The following is an 18555-nucleotide window of genomic DNA, read 5'->3' on the forward strand; positions in this document are numbered from 1 at the left end:
ATGAGTAAAATTCCCAAAAAAATGAGAAAGAGATTCCAGCGTAAACTGATAACAATATTTGAATCTTCGACATCTCGTAAATGAAGCAAGTGAAATACTTTGTGAAATACCGCTAATGCTTATATGAATCAACATGAAAATAACATGTTTGCATTGTTTAAATATATACATTGAAAAAGGACATTCATGTTTGGAAATCAATAAGGTGTTAACTGTTTACTTATCGTTCTTTTAAAGCGTTTTACCAATCTGAAATGTCACTATTTTCCTTCTACCATTAATAATAATCTGGACTTTCCTTCAATGGATATCTTAATTTGAGAATTATGATGCATTTTTAGAGCTACGCTACAAACCTTATTTGTATTGCACGTAATCGCCGCCACGAGTATTGTAATCTTCTTCCACCGTTTTGGTAAGATAAACAGGAGGCAAATTAGGAACATTAAAACTTTTCATATCTTTCATCATTTTCACAGCATCAGCTTTCTTCAAAACCGTCTTTCGAATAGGCGGCTTGTTACGACGCTGATCGCGAGAATAGTACTGGATATCATAAGGGCTCATTTCATTTATGAAGAATAGTTAATAAAACTATTTCTTTCTTAAAAGTTTCGGGATACTTTGATATTTCTCTTTCTTTTTTTAATCGTAGGTAACCTGCAGCCGCTATCTTTCGGGTGCGCACTTGGTAAATCCTACGGGCTCACGCAATACCCTTCGGGTGCGCACCGGGGGATTCGAACATGTGATCAAGAGGATAGTTATCCCTCTTTAACCAGCTGGACCAACCTTTGCGGGCTTGATATTTCTCTTTGACTCTCTATATAAAAAATATTAGGAATAGAAATTTTCAAACATTTCAAAATATTTATTATAGAAATAATAGTTTGTGCATTTATATTATTAGATCACAAATTCAATATAAGTAAATTACAATTATTTTTTACATATAATAAAAATTGATGAAGAAAAGTTCAAATCTTCTATTAAATGCTTACAATTTCTTAAATCTTGGTAGGGAAAATAAATTCATACGTCCCTGAATTATTGGTGTTTTCTAAAGTAGGTCCCTGAACTAAAGATTCCAACATTAACGTCCCTAAACTTTTAAATTTTTCTCACCGCAGTCCTTCCGTCAGTCAACCAGTAACGGACGTTAGGTTTTTGATGACGTGGCATGCGGGTTGAATATGTGGACTATTATATGGACGTCCACGTGGGAAAAAATAAAAATAACATTAGGGTACATTATATCTGGCCATTACATTATATAGATACATATATATATTATAAAATTAGGGTACATGTTTATAGTTTGGGGAAGATTACTTGAGAAATTGATTGAGATGGGATCTAATGTGAGTAACACTACAATCAACTCAAGCTCTGCATCAAAGACACAAGCCATCTGTAGAGAAATTGATTGAGTTGACTAATATAAACTAATTAATATGACTAAAATATTATTAAATAGATAAGCGGATTTTGGATTTCTTTTTTATATAGAAAGCCCATATTTATATATATTTGAAAATAAAAAATCAAAAGTTTGCCAACACTCAGAGCTCACTCAGTATTAACAATCACAACATCAAAATAAAATCTCTCACATGTCCGAGGTATATTGGTATTATATACAATTTCAATTTTTCTGCGGTGTCCACAAGGTAATGAGCACGTAATAAAAAGTTAAAGTGAGAAATTTTGGTTGGTTGTCATAATAGATTTATAAATTATGAGTGAAATTATTTGTGAGCTATTTGAGTTCGTTTCTTAAAATATTTAATGTTGGAAAATGTGGATAGTAGTCTCATATGGTCAAGTCAATTTGAGCTATAATTTGAGTGAACGAATGTTGTATGCGTGTAACGAGTGACACTTGAATGTTTTCTCCTCCGAAAGAGTTTTCCGAGACACTTTGAATCACTCAAAATGACTAATAGATAGATGATTTATGATCGTTCAAAGTTAGCCTCTTAGTAATGGAAATTTGTGGAAGAAAAGAAGGTCCCACTGATTTTGCAAAGGAGCATAAATAACTTTATATATCAAAACACTTATGTAGTGTTAAAATGTGTTACTCATGTATTGCTCCAACACCTACGTGCGCGCACAGGAGCTTGCATGCGTGTACGATGTGCGCGTGTGCGATGTGCGGACACGAATATAGCAGAAAATTGGCCTGAATAAATACGAACTAGTTTTGCTAAATTTAATTTCCAGTGGGATTGGGCTTTTTAAAAGTTTAATTTGTTTTGACTACGGATTATTATAATTGATTTGACATAATAATTAGATTCAATTACGGATTTGATTTATTAACCAACTGATTAATTAATGCGTGGAGTAGCGCGCACATTTTCTCGAGTCTATATATTATCGTATAAGATTTAGGGTTATTCATTCTTTCGAAATAAAACACACAACCGTCTCCTAAACACAAACCCTACCATTTCTCTGTTCCGGTGATACTTTCTTCCTCCATTCTAGTTCGTCGAGTGTGCTATTCGCGTAACATCGTCATTCTCTCATTTTATCCCGGGAGGCTAACTCCTCGCACGTACGGTGAGGACCGTAATATCTTTAAGGAGACATTTATACGACTGAACTCGAGAACTTCTCCTTCATATCCTTTTTGTTTATTTCTTTTATTCGCACACACATATATTATATATATTAATCGCAGATTTTGGTAACATTTAAATCAATTCTGTAATAATTAGGTCAAGCTCAAATTGGTGCGTACGTAGTACGGTTTGGTTCGGTTAAAGAATAAAAATCAAACGCGACTTGTGGTTTTCCAATATCTTCATTTGCAACCAAATCGCAACCAACTTGCGGTTGGAGCTGCTCAAGCTATTAGAATTATTTAACGAGCCGAGTAGGAGTTTCAAATTACTCGGCTAGGTTTATCGAGTCTCTAATATTTTCAATTTTTTTTATAAATATATATTTTTTGTTAATGTTCAATATTTTCTTTTTATTTTATATATTTAATCGATCGGATTTATGAACGGATCATATTTTGAATTTTTGTCAATATTTTGTGAAATTGATTCGAATTTTTGATATGAACTCCAACTTATCGAACTTTTATGAGCCGAAATTCGAGTTTGAAATTGAAGATTCGATTAAACTCAAGATCGAGTCCGGATCCGAACTTTTTAAGTCGATTTCGAGCTGAGCCCCTAGTTGCCACCTCCATATTGGAAGGAGCGGTGTGCAGAAATTTTATTGAGCACAACCATGCAGAAGTAATAATGCAACAGAATAATGCTCGGTGAAAACTATGTAGCTCCTTGTAACTATATATCAATAAACATGTAAGGGCAACTAATTTTAAAGAAAGGGTTTTTTATACTCCCTCTTGGCACATTTTCTTTTTTATCATTTAAATTAATCAACTTTTTATTAAAAATTCATTTTTATCATTCAAAATCATTAATTTTTTATCAAAAAATAAAAATTACTCTTATATTATTTTAAAATACTACAAATCATATATTAAAGTAGTGTAAATATATTTTTTAATAATACAATTTTTTTATTTTATTCAATTATAAAATAATAATAAATTTCAGTTAAAATTTGGTTATCTTGACCGTTCGGAAAAAGAGGGACGGAGAAAATATTTGTCCGTGGGCACATTCTTAGTAAATTTGGTTCATTTTGAATAGTGTAGATCACTACTAAAAATTTAGATGAAGTTAGCATACATCTCCAAGATCCCTGTCATGTCCTAGCTGAAAATTTTAGGGGTCTTTTTTTGTTCTTTCTACTCTTCTCTCTCCCCTGATATCTTAATTTGAGAATTTTGATGCATTCTTATAGCTACGCTACCAACCTTATTTATATTTCACGTAACCTCCACCACGAGCATTGTAATCTTCTTCCACCGTTTTGGTAAGATAAACAGGAGGCAAATCAGGCACACCAAAACTTTTCTTATCTTTCATCATTTCACTACGCCATAGATTGGATTCTGCAACACTTCAGAGGGGGTTCAAAACCAATGTTTACTGCAACCCCTCTTTTTTGATGTTGCGGTAGCGTGAAAATGTGTTACCAAAATGACATATATAATTAAAGATGATTTTTTTGAATTTAACTAATTAGTAATTTTTTACATAGAAATGAAATAATAATTGAACTCTATACTTTATTTATTTTTAGAAGTTAATAATATTAGTGCAGTGTTTTAAAATATTATAATGATAAATTGAACGCTTTATAAAACTTAACAAGTTACTAGTGGATTTATTTACAATATTTTTATATTTTTGGATTTCTTCATTTTTCATAAAAAAATATTAAAAACAATATTAATTAGTGTAGTTATATTTGAAATACATATTTTATTTATTTTTCAAAAATAATAATATTAGTGTAATTGAAAGTTTAAAAACTTATCAAGTCATTAGTGAATTGATTTACAATATATATAGTTGAATTTATTTATTACTCATAATTAAATGTTAAAAACATTATTTAAGAACAAAAAAATAATAATTAAAATAAAAAAATGTTGAGGCGGGGGTTGAAAATTGGGAAGCGATAATGCTTTGAAATTTTAGACAAAAACCAGAAAGGGGTAAACATGATACTCACACTTAAACACACCCTCGCACACTCAAGGAACCGCTTCTCTCTGTCTTGTCTCAAAATTAGGGTTTTCATTTGAAGATTTCGGCTTCAAAATTTGGGGATTTTATTTGGGGTTACTTAGGATTTCGTTTGGGTCTAAATAAGATTTCATTTTCCACTCTCTAAAAAATAGGTTCAAAATTTTGGGGTTAGGCTTCCACTAATTTGGGTTCCTATTCGGGGTTTCAATTGAAGAGTGTTCTACAAGACTTTAGGGTTCAAGTTTGGTTTTGGCTCAGAAACAATGGGTTAACCTTGATTTCTTTCGATTTTAAGGTATAGCCCCCATCTGTTTGTCTCGTTGAGGTTGAGAAGTCTCCTCTTGCGCTATGCCTGCACTTCCAGGTTTCGGATTCTATTATCTTATATTTAGATTTTATATCATTATTTGTGCCGTTTGTGTTCGTTTAATAATAGTAGCAGCCCCAGGTGTGAGTGTTCCAACACCACAAATAAAAGAGAGAGCTAAGCTTAAAGAAATGTTTGAAGATGCTTATGAGAGGTGTATAAATAACCCCTTGGAAGGTGTTTCTTTTAATTTTCAAGATTTTCATCTTGCTATTCAGCAGTAGGATTTTAATTCTGAGATTGGCACCAAGGTTGTTCCTCTTTTCTTGTTTTTTTTGTGTGTGTGTTTTTTGTGTGTGTGTTTTTTGAGGTGAATGTGGGAATTATTGAGGTGAGGTTGATGTTAATGTTTATGCTTTCGTTTATCAGATTGTGTAATCACTGGTAACAGATAGTAAGAATATTTTGCTTAGTTGATATGCTTGCTGATGAATTTGTGTAGCAATTTAGTGTTTGTTCTATTGAAAAGTGCATTTGCTCCAGAATATCTTCCATATGTTCTTAGGTTAATAATTGTGAATTACCTGATTGATTTTGTTTTTATGGCTTTTCCTATCTGCTTCAGATTCTGTCTAATCTCCCTAATACTATGAGTTTTGTAGATAACACTAACAGCATTGACTGAGGAGGGTAGGAACTGCATTATCTTCAACAATGCAGGGTCATAGTACAGATTACACACAATTCAGTGTTTCACACAAAGCAAACAGCTTGGAAATCATTATATCAACCGTCTAAAAGCAACTAGCGACCAATGCGTAAATAAGCCTCCACTTCCATTTCAGCCTCTTGTTTGTAAGATGCACATTTTAAGTCTGATCTTCATTTTCTAAGTTTTGCTGTTGCAGCTTAAGGATGTAAATGTGTACTTATTCTCACCAAGGATATTCGGCTCAATCGTGGTATCGGGTCGAGCCTAATCGAGTTCTAGTGGAATTTATGTTTCTAGATCGGTATGGTGCCTTTGGAATATAGTTTGTTGCGGGTTAATTTTTATCTAGTATTACTGCGTTCATATCTCTGCTACCCGTGTTTTGTTACAAATGAAGCTGTTGACTTTCTGAAAGAGACCTTTTCAACATTCGACATCGATTTTGTAAGTTCTTGTTTCTCTGCTAACTGTCAGCACTTCCAATTTATGCACTGCTTATCTCTGTGAAGCGTGAACCTCAATAACCTGCTGGATCTTATGATAATTATAGATAATTTAGACCTATATATTAGTACTGACCATTGATCCATTATGAACTCTGTTATTCTAATGTTGAGTGTTAAATTTTATCCATAAAGTGAAAGCATTCATGAGTAACATAGTTTCTTCGCTATTGTCTTAATACATTTCTCTGGATCTTGGTTTAATCGTGTTAAATTTGAGTGTGAATTTGAGTGGAAGAATTGGACAGAGGACAGGGTTCCAGTTTTTAAAACTTCTCAGCATTACCTTTTCCCCAAGTTTGAGTAACATAGTTTCCTCGCAATAAGGTTGCTGGAAATCAGACTGAAAAAAGAAAAGTCAACTATAGACAGCTTTAGACTTTAGAGTAATCAACAGAATAATAGACTCCGTTGCACTATTTTAAACGGTTTATATAATATAATAATAGTAATAAATAATCAAAAGTCCTAAAAAGAACTTCACTTTGTTTAACCCAATCAATCAAATCCCTTTAAGACAGCCACAATCGTGCAAACCGCGTATGCCAAACTTATACTGCTACTAGTAGTATACAGAGACACAAAGTGTATACATATAAATGAAATTTATCCTAAAGCATCAGCATCATCATTGCTTTTTAAGCTTCTTACGAGTCTATCACTACTTTACCATTATCCCCCTCCCCCACTTGTGCAAATTATTATTTTACTCACTCAAATGCATGCATTTCTTGAAACCCCGAATGAGTTTTTGAGCAATTTCAAGATTCTAGTACAAGTTTAGAGCCCAAGTGATAAGTTATTAGGGATGGCAGGAGGAAGAGGAGGAGAAACAAGTGATAAGTTGGTAAGGGAGCTTGATAGAACACCCACATGGGCTGTTGCTACTGTTTGTGCTGTTATTATCATCATTTCTATTGCTCTTGAGAAGATTCTTCATCAACTTGGAGCTGTATGTCTTCCCATTTCTTTTTTATTTGCTATTATCTTGTTAAGTTTGGGCTATCTTTGTTTAAGTTTCTATTATTTTATTACTCATTTGCTACCACTTTGATCCTTTTTTGTGGGTTATGTGTTGCATATATAGACCCTCTTTTCCTGCCAGATCCATTATTTTAATAGATTATAGAGAAAGGTTACCCAAATAGGGCTTTTATTACTCTCTTCATATATTAAACTTTGTAATTTCTTGCTTGTTTTTGGGTTGTATATTCTCGAATTCACAAAAAACCTTGATTGTGAGTGTTATATTTGGAAATATATTTACTGCTCAGATGAAGTTATTTAAGTAGATAATAGATTATTAATGCTTTTAAATGTATATTTAGTGGTTCACAAAGAAGCACAAGAAAGCTATGTTTGAAGCCTTGGACAAGGTTAAATTTGATAAATAAGTCATTAAACTTTATCTATCCCTCTTTTTTGACTATGTTTATAATTTTCTATAAGAATTAAAATATTTCAAAATGATTCTTGTTGAATTACTGCAGAACTGATGGTTCTTGTACATTCTTAATTTTTTGCATCTTTTTTCTCAGAATTTATTCCTTTTATACAAATGTCCTTTACTGTCTAGAATATATCTTATACTATATTGTTTGTTTATGAAAACTGAGAAAACAAAGTTGCACGAAAAATCTTACTGCTTTATTAAAAATAACTAACAACTATATATGGAAATACACTACAACGGATGGAAACTAAAAAGCTAGAAAACAGGGCCACTAGCTGGACTCCTACAAAGACTCAAACACGACCTATATTATTCAAGAGACTCCTACTAACACTCTAACTGAACTATGACTTGTTCTCTGAAACAAAGTCCCGCCAGCTGACTCCTTTAAACAATATTCAGATTAAACCAACAATCACTCCCTTAATCTGAATTACGTTTGAACATTTCCTTCACTCCAAGGAGCTTCCTCATCTTCTCGAACTTAATGGTGGTGAGAGCCTTCGTTAGAATATCTGCGCGTTGCTTGTCCGTACAGATATGGTTGACAATTATCTCCCCTTTCTCAACACATTCACGGATGAACTGATATCCAATATCTACGTGTTTGCTACTCCCATGGAAGACTGGGTTTTTTGCCAAGTCTATTGCAGACTTATTGTCTATATATAGGACCACAGGACCATTATTCTCACCCGTTAACCTACTCAGCAAGTTCATCAACCAGATGGCTTGGCAAGCAGCTACTGTAGCGGCCATAAACTCTGCCTCGCATGAGGACAGAGCAACACACCTCTGTTTCTACGAGACCCAAGAAATCAGATTTTCATCCATGTAAAAACATATTCCTCCAGTGCTTTTCCTGTCCCCCATATCCCCAGCTAGGTCACTATAAGAATAGCCCGTTAACAAGTTATTGCCACTGTTCTTCGAATACACCAGACCAAGGTTCAGTGTGCCCTTCACGTAGCGAAGAATCCGTTTTACCGCATTTAGATGCACAACAATAGGCCTTTCCATGAATCTGCTCGCTATTCCCATAACAAGAGCGATGTCAGGACGTGTATGAACTAGATACCGCAGCCCTCCTATGATACTTTTGTACTGTGTAGAATCCACTGACTTATCTCCCTCATTTTTTGTAAGCTGTTCCTTTGGGTCCAAAGGGTATTTAGTCGGATTACACTCTCCCATTCCGGCATTCTCGAGGACCTTCTTTGCATAAGCAGACTGTTTTAGTTCAATGTAGCCTGCACCTTGTTCGACTTCTATACCTAAATAGTAGGATAATTTACCCAAATCATTCATTTCAAAAAGCTTACCCATTTGTGTCTTGAAATCCTGCACCAGTTTGATGTTAGTCCCCGTTACCAAGAGGTCATCCACATACGCTCCTACGATCAATGCATCACCACTGCTCTCCCGTTTAACATATACTGCATGCTCATAGGGACACCTTACAAAACCAAGATCTTCGAGACATCTATTTAATTTAGCATACCATGCTCGCGGTGCCTGTCTAAGGCCATACAATGCCTTAAGAAGTTTATACACCAATTGTTCTTGACCCTCTTTCACAAATCCCTCCGGCTGGGCTACATACACTTCCTCAGAAATTTCTCCATTCAAGAATGCGGTTTTTACATCCAAATGGTGTACTTCCCAACCGTTTTTGGCCGACAAAGCAAGCAACAATTGAACTGTCTCTAACCGAGTTACTGGGACGAATATTTCATCAAAATCTACTCCCTTTTCCTGAACATATCCCTTAGCAACTAGTCTCGCTTTGTGCTTCATTACTTCTCCGTTAGCATCCTTCTTTAATTTGTATATCCACTTTAAACCAATCACCTTGTGTCCCTTTGGTAGCTCAGTTAATTTCCATGTTTTGTTTTTCTCTATCGAGTCCATTTCTCTCTGCATAGCCAAGCTCCATTCTCGTTCCTTAGAGGCTTGATTGTAATTCACTGGTTCATCTATGCCCATAAGGTATAGTTCTTCTTCGAGCTCAACTCTTTCTGCATCATTGTATATATCAGCAAGTGCTCTGTAACGCTTTGGTTCAATACTGCAATCTGAATTTTTTGCATCTGAGGTCTGTTCACTTGATGAAATCACTGGTGTGTTAACCTCTGAGCTGTTCTCAGTCTCTAAATCACTCCCTGTATCCATGTCTGTAGCTTGGTTATTGGCAATGTTACCAAGTCTGCTTGTATCCAGGATTGCGAAAGAATTATTGCAGCTCGATTCTGCAGTCTTTGTCTGCTTCCAATCCTAGCCCTTTGATTCTTCAAAAACTACATCTCTACTAACACACACAGCCTTGCTTATAGGATCATACAATCTGTACGCTTTTGAACCTGGTTCGCTTCCGAGGTGAATGACAGCTTTGCTTCGATTATCCAGTTTTCTAGTGTGCACTCCTGGAATTTTCATATGAGCTAGACAGCCAAACACACGAATGTGACTGAGGTTTGGTTTTTCTCCCTTCCAAGCTTCATACGGGGTTGCACCAGTCAGAGAACGTGTAGGCAATCTGTTTAAAATGTATACGGAATAACGCACAGCTTCTCCCCATAGCATGGATGGCAGGTTCATGTGTTTCAGAAAACTTCTTGCGATTGCAACAACAGTTCTGTTCCTCCTCTCAACAACCCCATTTTGTTGAGGGGAGTGGGGAGCAGTGTAGTGCCGAGTAATACCTACATCTTCACAGTATTTAGTAAACTGGTGTGAGCAGAATTCTCCTCCCCGATCAGTTCTCAGAACTTTAACCTTCTTCTCCCGTCCATTTTCAACCAGTGCCCGAAACCTTTTAAACACATTGAAGGCTTCGTCCTTATTTTTCAACATAAAGGACCACATCATCTTTCTGAAATCGTCTACTAATAACATAAAATATCTGTTACCTCCCGACATCGCTGGTTCAATGGGGCCACACAAGTCAGCATGAATTAACTCCAGGACGTCCTTTGCATGGAAATTGGTTTGTGATGGGAACGCCTTCCTCACTTGCTTTGACATTAAACAATCAGAACATATTTATTTTGGTTGCACAAATTTAGGAAGCCCATGTGCCATCTCTGTTGTAGACATCAGGTTCATGGCTTGGAAATTCACATGGCCAAGGCGAGAATGCCATAACCATGTTGAGTCATTCAATTTTGACAACAAACACTTTGACTCGCTTGATTCAATAATTATTTTGTATAAGCGATTAGCAGACCGTTTTACTTTCATTAGTAATTTCTCTTGCTTGTCATAAACCCAAAGAAAAACACCACTCAAAATGACCTTATTGCCTTCCTCGGATAATTGGCCTAGGCTAATGATGTTATTGCAAAGTGTGGGAATATAATATACCTCTTTTAGTGCTCGTTCCTCGCCATTCTTGCACAGAAATTTCACAGTGCCCTTCCCTTTTATATCCACTGTAGAGCCGTCACCAAACTTCACCTGTCCCTTGACACTTTCATCTAAATCATTAAACTTTGATTTTTGGTCCGTCATATGATTTCTTGCTCCATTATCCAGATACCAAATGTTTGAATCCATCTGTTTTCCGTTTGTCAGACTTCTTGGTGTTACCTTCTCTTCATTGAGCAACAATCTTCTTTCTTATGTCTCATCACTTTCAGTAAGTAACAGTGCTGGTCCTTCATCGTCCACCTGTGCCATATTCACTTCATGTCTCTGATCTTTCTCCCTTTTGGGTTTACGACAATCAACAGCATAATGTCCGTAGTTGTGACAGTTGTAGCATCGCAGTCTACTCTTGTCCCTTCCTCCACGGTAGTCATTTGTTCCTCGTCCCCTTTGGCTTGTGAATCCTCCTGTCCCGTTCTTACGCTTGATCCATTCATCATGTGTCAGAAGCAATTTTGCATCTCCACTTTCCTTCTTTAACCACTCTTCTTCTTTGAGTGGCAGCTGACTGGGAGCCTCATTTTGTCTTTTCAGTCGTTCTTCGTGGGCCTTTAAAGACCCCACAGCCTCCTCCACAGACATTTTCTCTAAGTCCCCGAATTGCTCAATGGTAGATGCAATTTGGAGGAATTTGGTCGGGACAGCACGTAACAGTTTCTTCACCAGATAATTTTCCTCTATCACCTCGCCCAGTGCTCGAATATTAGCAACAATTCCATTCATCTTCATGTAAAAATCATCCAGAGATTCATTGTCTTTCATTTGCAGTGACTCGAACTCTGCCTTCAAAGTCTGTACTCTGGCTTTCTTCACACGATCTGCACCCAGACACATAGTCTTGATCGCCTCCCAGGCGTCCTTAGCATTCTCCTTGTCAGCAAGCGATAGTAACACGTCTTCAGGTATGCCCTGATAAATAGCAGCTAGTGCAACCTTATCGATCTTCTCTTCAACTATCCCTTTTGGATCCTTAGGTTGTATAGCATCCCATACACCATGCGCTTGCATATACACTTTCATTTTCATCGCCCAAGCTGTGTAATTACTCTTGGCCAGCATTGGGTAGCTCAGATTTATCGTGCCTTCTTTAGTTTTGTTAGTTTCCATATTCGTGGCCTTTGGCATATATTTTGGCATGCACCAGGAACCTGAGAGCTCTGATACCAATTCTAGAATATATCTTATACTATACTGTTTGTTTATGAAAACTGAGAAAACAAAGTTGCACGAAAAATCTTACTGCTTTATTAAAAATAACTAACAGCTATATATGGAAATACACTACAACGGATGGAAACTAAAAAGCTAGAAAAGAGGGCCACTAGCCGGACTCCTACAAAGACTCAAACACGACCTACATTATTCAAGAGACTCCTACTAACACTATAACTGAACTATGACTTGTTCTCTAAAACAAAGTCCCGCCAGCTGACTCCTTTAAACAATATTCAGATTAAACCAACGTACTGTACCAGTTTGTTTTCTCTGTTGAGGACCCTGTGTAGAAAAATTAGTTCAAACTTCACAAGTGCAGATTTTATGAACTGTGTACTTGATTTCGAAAAAATTTGTCTCATTAGCAGCGTGCTCTACCATAGTTTTCTATGTATACAAATTCAGGAAGGTTTGCTTATTTTTTTAATGAGCCTGGTATGCTTGAGAAGTAGTTGTACCATTTGATTCTGATTACTTTTCTACACGTGCATTATATATTTGGATTTTTGACACCATCCGATTAGAGTTTGGTGCTTGTAATTGCAGGCAGTAGGTTTATACTTTATACCTTTTGCCTATACCTACCACTGACAAAAAAAAGAACAAAAGAAAAACGATTTCCTGCAAGATAGATAAACCTTAATCAGTTTTCTATAGAATTTTGTATTAATTGCTCTATGTATCAATACACAGATTATTCCATAAACCTTTAGTCTCGTAATATTTTTTTAGAAGCTGAGATTGATTTTATAAATTTATGCTTTAGGAAATACGGAAATGACAGATACAATGGAGGAAATATTTCAGTCTGCACTTACTTTGGGAAGAAATGGGGCTGTAAGTATATTCATTATTCTAGTTTGAAATTTATTATTTGTAATCAATTACTAAAATGAAGCATTGAACTAATTGTCGAAGGCATTTGGTACATATGGATAAAAAATTGTGTGTAATAAAAGAAATTTAAGATGCAAATATTTTACACTGAAAGCATAAACTTATTTACATTCTATACATCCTGTCATATGTGGTGGGGTGGGAGGGATGTCCCTTGTCTTATTTAAAGTTTAGTAATTTACACAGGCAATTATAACTACTAGACCATGGAATATGGTATATAACCTTAGGAAATCATTTTAAATATATTCTTAATTTGCTAGTGTTATTTATCATTTTTTAATTGTTTACATAAATAAGTATTTGTACCTTAAGTCCTGTGCAACCTTTTGAAATTTATTTACTGCAAATGTGAGAAATTTTTTAAATCTTTAATTAAACCAAGAATTATAGTTAATTTTTGCTTCTGCATATATGCAGGGTGGACTTCCTGGGGCTAAAAAGTTCTCGAGCACAGAAACTCTCATCTGAATACTAAAGAAGCAGAAGGAACTGAATCGACCTTATGGAGCTATCTGTGCATCCTCTGGTTGGGTTCTGGAGCCACATGGCTTACTTAACGTATTGTCTCTTACCATCTCCGCATTTTGCTGCAAAACATTATAGGATATGTTTAAAGATTAATTATCATATACTTATTTTCTTCCATTTATTTAGAACATGTTAATTCTTTTTTATGTTGTAGATTACTAGTCTTGTACGTGTCTTTCTTTACTTGTAGATTCTGGTTTGATATTAACTTTTTGTATGACAGAAAATATTATACTGAAATTCAAGCAAATATGAATGTGGCTCACCATGGAGAGAAACAACCACACGGAAGAAGAATCATTGTCAAATAACGGCCAACAAATACCATGTAATTTCATAGCATTAGTAAACAGCTGCATGCGAATGTTCATATAGTATTGTAATAATCTTATCAAAAGGCAAAATGTAGTCTTATTGGTTCAAGTTTATTTATATAAGAATGGTAGTATGGTGATGGTGAAGGTAGTAGTAGTATGGGAAAACTGATGTTATGGTTGGTGGACTGATGTTTATGGTTTGTGGATTGTGGATTGTGTTGGTTTTAAAACAATGGTCTTATTTATGGGAATGTTAATTTACAAACAGTTCCTAGCATTTTTTTTGTAAAAGCGTTGCAGTAGGTCTTTATAGTGTTGCTAATAATCACTAAAAACGTTGCTAAATATACTAAAAAGCGTTGCAAAAAGGTTGCATCGAATCCCCCACATGTGGGCCCCATTGTGGGGCTCACAAATATTGAACTGATAGCCCAAACCCTACTGTAACACTTTTCAAGACCTATTGCAACCCCATTGGTGTTGTAATAGCACGTATTTGTAACGGATAACCAAGGGTTGCAACAGGGTGTCACCGGGATTGCAAAAAACTCTATTGCAACGCCTAAAATTGCAACCCCGAAGAAGAGTCGCCATAGCCTTTTTTTGGCCTTTAGCAACGCTTTTTTGACCTTTAGTTACGGTTTCTTGGGGTTGCAGTATCCAATCTATGGCGTAGTGTTTTCACAACATCACTTTTCTTCAAAACTTTCATTCGAATAGGTGGCCTATTACGACACTGATCGCGAGCATAGTACTGGATATCATAAACAGTTTCGGGATCAGAGGTGGGCACAATGGGATTGGTTGGTGGTGTTGCAGGCGAAAAAACTCGAACATCTTTGAGAGTTGGAATGGCGGTTTTGTATTCGGGACTTGAGCATGGTTTAGTTATTTCCCATGGTGTTTTAATGTATTTTTTTAGGGTTTTAAATAGTGATTTCATTGTTGATGGCATCGCCTGAACAATGTCTGAGATTTGTTATTCATTAAAGAATGTGAATGAAGTTTTCAACTCCGTTATTAACGGATATTTACCGGGCTAGAAGGATTGTGTCCCTAGGAGACAATACTTACCATTGCATGTATAGCAATGCTACATGTTTAAAATGTAGATGTCCCAAATATTGTTACAAAAATGTTTAAACTTAAATTAAACTTAAATTTTGACAGTCATTTTGTTATCTAGCATTATTCATTTCAAGAAATCATTTCCAGAAAGACAAGATTTTTTACTAAATAATACATAAATAAAACATGTCATTTTTTTATTGGCAGGAATCATATAAATAGGGCTCATTTCATTTATGAAGAATAGTTAAATAGGAATCATATAGTTTATGCAGTGTCATCCAAGAGTTTCAATATTTTGAAAAAAGAAATAAAAAATTTTGTTAATACCTTTGTCAACCCTAATAACATTTATATTTATTTGTACCTCATATGTATTTTAGGTATTTTAAATATTATTTTGCTTTTTGTCTTGGTAAAATTTTGTATTTTTATTATTTAATTATTCTCTCAAATACATAAAAAAAGTTTAGTAATATTTAGATAAATAGATTTAAAAAATGGGTTTATTAAAAAGACATAACAAAATGGAAAAAAAGATATAAAATATTGTTTTCCATAATAATTTGTAAAAATACAAACCTTTAAATTAAATTAAAAAAATCAAAATAGTGATATAACTTGGCAAACTTATTTGCAACTTTAAAATTTAGTAATTACTATCCATTTTTTATTACTTAAGAACAAGTTTTTAATCAAGTGCAACAAAAAGTAATTTCAATTATTTTTCATAAAAATAAAAAAGGTTACATTTATTACTTTTAATGGTTACAAATATTTTCATAAGATATTAATATCTTAAATAAGAAAAATTGAAATTATTATTTTCGGAATTTATAAAAATCAGTAAAATGTACGTGAGTTTCAATTTTGTAACCGTAACCAATACATAATTAACTATATGTCATTCAGTTACTCAATTTTTGTCAATAAACGGAATACATTTACTTAGTTTTATCCAGAATACATGTGAGCTTTGAGTATTGAAGAAGTGAGCTAGAGGTTAGAGATAAGTTAGATACATTTGTCTGTTTCAGGGCGTGGAATGTGTCAATACGTGTCACTAGTTAATTCTTAGCATACTGCCACGCACCTAGTTAGCTGACATACACAACTCATGCATTTCATCTTAAATCGATGTTTTCAACTCTTTAGAGTGGCCGGGCATCCCCATCAATGTATTACTGTCACTTTTGTTCTCTATAGATTTGTATATCAATTCATTTATTACTCATAAAATTTATCTTGGTGTTTTATTTGTTCAAGTATGAGAGGAAAGGAGGCTGTAGTTGAAGAAATCAATGAAGACATTGATTTAAGTCTGAGTCTTTTTTTGAATGGAAGATTTGGTGTGGATCCACAGAGAAATCATAAACTAACTGGTGCACCTTCTCATTTGATCAATCCTCACCAAAGGAGGTCGGCCATTTTTAATGAAAATGGATCGGTTGAGGTAAAAATGTGGCCTTCCTTTCCAACTGGCCGAAGGGTAATGGAAACCCGAAGACAAGAGGTATCATTGGCGCCTATGGATGCTAACAGGAGGTCACTCCATTCCAGCGGCTCTTCAACAATTAGTTACTTCCAAAATCAAATCATTGAAGGTAACATACATTTCTTTTCGTATTTTTTAGCCACTTATTTGTGCTTGTGAGACAACTCTTTTCACGTTTGTATCCAATTATTTGTATGTGTGATATTTTAATTGGGAGTCTTGGGATCAAAAAAATGTATAGCATGAACATGTAGTTTTTCCTTCGTATCTTAGATAGATGAAAAATGTTAGTGCTTTAAATTAATTAAGCAGATACATTTTGCAGAAAATTATAATAGATCATGAAAAACATAAAGAGGGTTTGTTTACGCGAATTAGTTCTTTATTATGTCATATCTGCACAGAAATGAGGAGTTTGTTACTCTATAATAATTGATCTGTGGAATTGACATTGATATCATCTTCTGTCATTTGGAAGAACCTCACCAACTCCAGTTTGACATTTACACTGTTATTGCTTTCTTTTCTCATATATATGATTATATTTAAATGAACAAACAAATCACAGGCAATGGATTCCCTGCGAACATATGTTCAGCTGACAAAAACCGAGCTAAGGGGAGAGAGTTCAATAAAGTCTCAGAAATGCCACATGTTTATACTACCATCTCTGGCCGAAAGATAAATGGGTATCTGTCCAAGTACAACCAGGAGGAAACTCGTATCCTTTGTGCCTGCCATGCTTTTTTCATGACTCCAGCTGAGTTCATCAAACATGCAGGTGGTGGTGATGTTGCCTTTCCGGAGAGACACATCACAGTCAAGCCTGTTTTTGGTGATGGTGAAGTGGTCAATCAACATTATTAAGCACATCACATCATAACTAGTAATAAGTCTGTTTGAACTCTTCTATTAGGTATCTTATCATATGGAGTTTTATTTGGTAAACATTTGGCCATCAGAATGTGTACTTTGTGACTCAAGTGTTGGTATGCTTTGTGATGTAGTTTGTGACTTGAATGTTGGTATGTTGGCATGGATTTGTGTCATTATCAGATGTTTATTTGTGCTGTGACTATCTTATGACTTGTGCAATGAGTATTTTATGTGTGTTATATAACTATCTTAAGTCTCCTGACTCACAGTCACCTGTATAACAATGTTCTATATATTGACTTCATATCAGCATGTTATATTAACTATCTTATGCTACTGAGAGCATGACACATATATTATTTGTGTCTGTCATGGATGGTAGGTCTATGACTAGCTAAGTGACTGCAGCCGAGTTCATTAACATGCAGGTAGCTGTAGTAATGTTGCCAAACCTCTCTACGGATCAAATAATTCGAATTCTGTTGGAAATGTAGATGGGCTCAACTATATAATTTTAACTTAAACATAATATAATAAGGACACACACTAACACACTCTTTTATTTCATACACAAGAGTTACAAAATCAAGCTACAGCTTGATTTTCTTTCACTAGGCTTCAGCCTTTCTTTGCTCAGAGGAGCTTCAGCTCTCTCTCACTCTCTTCTAATCTTTTCACTTCTGTGTGTTATCCTTCTGTGTGTTATCTTTTTTGGTGTGTTTTGTAATGCAAACACAGAAGCCTTTTTATAGGACTTCAAGATGATTGCCCCACTGCATATGTAATCTACATGCTGATCTAATAACTTGCATCGGTATATTTGTTATCCAAATATGACCAGCCTGGTCTTAAGCAGCCTGGTCTTAAGCATTGGGAAGGTGCTGCCATTATTATCTCCTCGGGACTTCAATACTTCTAGCTGTAATGAAACTTATTTCTTGCTTTCATACCACTGCTATTACAAACCCAGCTGATCTTTCTAATAAGGCTGCTCCTTTATTTAATCCATACGTCTTTGACTATCACCTTGCATGAATGTAAATACTCTAACATTTATTTATCCCACCATTTATTATTGGTTTACTGCTAGTTGCTACTAATATTGATGCTTGACTGCCTACCATATT

At 34.9% G+C, this 18555-nt stretch overlaps 1 protein-coding gene and 1 long non-coding RNA gene across 8 annotated transcripts; both read left to right on the forward strand.

The window, feature by feature from the left end:
* The first annotated feature begins 4597 nt into the window (after positions 1-4597).
* LOC141701805 (uncharacterized) lies at positions 4598-14234 on the forward strand. Of its 7 annotated transcripts, none has more exons than XR_012566914.1 (8): positions 4598-4992; positions 5598-5753; positions 5844-5948; positions 6045-6091; positions 6957-7102; positions 13011-13081; positions 13562-13702; positions 13896-14234. It is a non-coding gene; the product is annotated as an uncharacterized LOC141701805 (long non-coding RNA). The 7 variants fall into 7 exon arrangements; XR_012566913.1 differs by having other exon boundaries at positions 6966-7102; XR_012566912.1 differs by having other exon boundaries at positions 5844-6091.
* Positions 14235-16324: 2090 nt separating this feature from the next.
* Positions 16325-17419, forward strand: LOC141701817 (ninja-family protein AFP3-like). The gene is made up of 2 exons (XM_074505447.1): positions 16325-16661; positions 17121-17419. Exons 1-2 carry the CDS (start codon positions 16325-16327, stop codon positions 17417-17419), a joined length of 636 nt encoding a protein of 211 aa, XP_074361548.1.
* The last annotated feature ends 1136 nt before the right edge of the window (positions 17420-18555 follow it).

The sequence above is a fragment of the Apium graveolens genome, unplaced genomic scaffold, assembly GCF_009905375.1.
Source record: "Apium graveolens cultivar Ventura unplaced genomic scaffold, ASM990537v1 ctg4413, whole genome shotgun sequence".
Taxonomy (NCBI): Eukaryota; Viridiplantae; Streptophyta; class Magnoliopsida; order Apiales; family Apiaceae; genus Apium; species Apium graveolens.